The sequence below is a fragment of the Frankliniella occidentalis genome, unplaced genomic scaffold, assembly GCF_000697945.3.
Source record: "Frankliniella occidentalis isolate FOCC.00 unplaced genomic scaffold, Focc_3.1 Scaffold210, whole genome shotgun sequence".
NCBI lineage: Eukaryota > Metazoa > Arthropoda > Insecta > Thysanoptera > Thripidae > Frankliniella > Frankliniella occidentalis.
In genome coordinates, this window is record NW_026267336.1 from 233,969 (window position 1) to 236,876 (window position 2,908).

The window sequence follows — 2,908 nt, forward strand, 5'->3', positions numbered from 1 at the left end:
ATACTACATACGTCACATTTGAATGGCTTTTCACCAGTGTGTGTCCTAATGTGCTTGACAAGATTGCATTTCTGAGTAAAACGCTTTGGACAGAGGTCACAGCAAAATGGCTTTTCACCAGTGTGGTACATTTTGTGCGTCTTTAGATGAGCCGCTTTTGTAAAACTCTTCTCGCAGACTTCGCATGTGTAGGCCCTGTCGGTTCGTCGCGACTTTGCCTGCAGAGCGCCACTCGGATTGCTGTTACTTCCGCTCCCGCTGCCGGTGTACTTCCGGCCGAGCTGCTTCTTCCGCAGCACCTGCGAGGCCTTCTGGTCGTCCTGCTGTTGGTTCTGCACCGGCTGAGCGTCGCGGGTTCCATCCCGGACGGCACGAAGAACTGCTGAAGCACCCAGCTTTGATGCGTCGCTGAGTCGAGATGCCACTTCATCTTCGACGCGCTGCTCTGGCTGCACCTCGCCGTCCCCAGGGTCACCCTCAGTGCTTGCCGCGTCCTCCACGGGGCACTGCTCGTCCTGCAGCGAGAAGCACGCCGTCACCATCAGCCCTAGCTGCTCGTCCTCTTGTTTGGGCTCGTCCAGCTCGGGGCCCTCGTCGACGGACCCGTCTCCAGGATCCATCTCGAGGGACGCCCCGCTGGAGGAGCTGCGCTCGCCGCCTGCAACAAGAGCACCGCGTCAGACACCGCCGCTGTCGTCATCAGAGGTCTGCCCCATCCCCACGACCACCAGCATGCGCGTACAACGTCGGAGACACTCCTGCCTGCTACTTGGCCCGCAAAAGGGAAGCTAGCCGTTCAAAGCGTCAAATAGGTTAAATTTCACCTCCTTCCAGTTCTAAGCGAGTCTCGCTCTACCCGCCGCCCCGCCCCCCACGCCCCTACAAGCCCTGCCCCCGGAGCGGCGCATGCTATCGAGCACGGAGTGGTGCCACTTTCAGGGCGCGAAGCCGCGACACGTCTGCCAGCGGCATCAGCACCTCGCGCTGGCCCCGCGGGACCATTAGCAGGCCAATGGATCGGATCACCAGCAGGACTCTGTTCACGCAGCTCATGTGAGGTACAGCCGACCGTCCTGCTTCAGCTCGATACGGTGGCCTCGCCAGGATCCTCCCCGGAGGTCGTCCTGCTGCTGGGCGAGGACCTAGGATCGCTACCTGGAACAAGAGCACCGCGTGAGACACCTGCGTCGCCAAGTTCCAAGGATTGCCACATACAAGCCGGTGTGACCGAGCAAGGAACAAAATGGAGGCGCCGCCGGGTTCATGAAGTCTATCGACACTTGTTTTTATTCGTTATGTAAAGAAATACAATGAACAGACAAAACTGTAATAATTACAATCATTGCTGAACAACTGATGTAGTTTTACAAAGTTTTAAGACTTAAAATTTAAATTGTTTTACAAATTGTTTTGTGTCTTTTGAAATTAGATATTAGACTAAAAGCCTTGCTACACACATCACAAGTGTGTGGCTTTTCACCAGTGTGTGTCCTAATGTGTTTGACAAGAGAGTCTTTCAGAGTAAAACGCATTTTACATATGTCACACTTAAATGGCTTTTCACCAGTGTGTGTCCTCATGTGCCTGACAAGAGCGCCTTTCACAGTGAAACGCATTTTGCACACGTCACACGTGTATGGCTTTTCACCAGTGTGTCTCCTCAGGTGAGCGACAAGATGGAATTTCTTAGTAAAACGCATTTTACACGTGTCACACTTGAATGGCTTTTCACCTGTGTGTGTCCTCACGTGATCGACAAGTGTTTTTTTTTGAGCAAAACACATTTTACATATGTCACACTTGAAAGGCTTTTCACCAGTGTGTGTCCTCATGTGACCGACAAGATGGCCTTTCAGAGTGAAACGCATTTTGCACACGTCACACGTGTATGGCTTTTCACCAGTGTGTCTCCTCAGGTGAACGACAAGATGGCCTTTCTCAGTAAAACGCTTTGGACAGAGGTCACAGCTGAACGGTTTTTCACCAGTGTGATACATTTTGTGCGTCTTTAGATTACTCGCACGTTTAAAACTCTTCCCGCAGACTTCGCACTTGAAGGCCCCGCCGGTGTTCTTCCGGCCTAGCTGCTTCTTCCGCAACACCTGCGAGGCCTTCTGGTCGTCCAGCTTTATGTTCTGCACAGGCACCTCGTCGTCCCCAGGGCCGCCCCTCGCCGCGTCCTCCGCGCGGCACTGCTCGTCCTGCAGCGAGAAGCACGCCTTCACCACCAGCCCCAGCTGCCCGTCCTCTTGTTTGAGCTCGTCCAGCTCGGGGCCCTCGTCGACGGACACCTCTCCAGGATCCTCCTCGAGGGGCGCCCCGCTTGATGAGTTTTGACCACCACCTGTAACAAGAGCACCGCGTCAGACATCGGCGTCGTCGTTGTCTGAAGAGCGCCCCATCACCAGGATCACCAGCATGCACGTGCAACGTCAGAGACACTACTGCGACAACAGAGCGACTTGGCCTGCAACAGAAAAACGAATTATAACAGTTATTTCACAGAATCGAAAAAGAAGATGGACACCAAAATGGGCTTTAAATTTTATGTAATTATTTTCAGTTCGTGTAGTTGAGGCGATCACCCGTTTCAGTGTGGCTAAACACGATTGTGTCAGTTGGCGTTCGTCCTGGGTCCTAGTAGGAAGGTGGTTGGGGATGGGCTCCTGGGATTGCAGTCCTGCGTGAACAGAAAAGAACATAGTTTCGAATACATGAAAATGGTCCTCACTTAAATTGGGATTAACATTTTATTTGGATCGAGTTTAAGATTGAATTGCAAGTTACACTTAAGTAGTATTGCTAAGTGCTTTACTAGTGAGAAAAATACAGCTAGAGTAGCGAACTACAACAGCCGAAGCCGCCGCGCAGAGGTGACATGGGGGCGCGCGGCCTACCTGGAGGGGGG

General features: G+C 52.9%; 2 protein-coding genes across 2 annotated transcripts in view; both read right to left on the reverse strand.

The window, feature by feature from the left end:
- The window catches only part of LOC127748653 (gastrula zinc finger protein XlCGF57.1-like), an 18,410-nt gene extending 16,413 nt beyond the window's left edge, over positions 1-1,997 (reverse strand). Inside the window, exon 1 of the mRNA XM_052272528.1 lies at positions 979-1,997. Within this exon, the coding sequence (XP_052128488.1) occupies positions 1,389-1,997 (609 nt within the window). The 3' untranslated portion in view covers positions 979-1,388. The remainder of the gene's footprint in view (positions 1-978) is intronic.
- A 597-nt stretch (positions 1,998-2,594) lies between these two features.
- The window catches only part of LOC113209636 (chymotrypsin-C-like), a 25,227-nt gene continuing 24,913 nt past the window's right edge, over positions 2,595-2,908 (reverse strand). Inside the window, exon 6 of the transcript XR_008011746.1 lies at positions 2,595-2,680. The gene's annotated coding sequence lies outside the window, so the exon portion shown is untranslated. The remainder of the gene's footprint in view (positions 2,681-2,908) is intronic.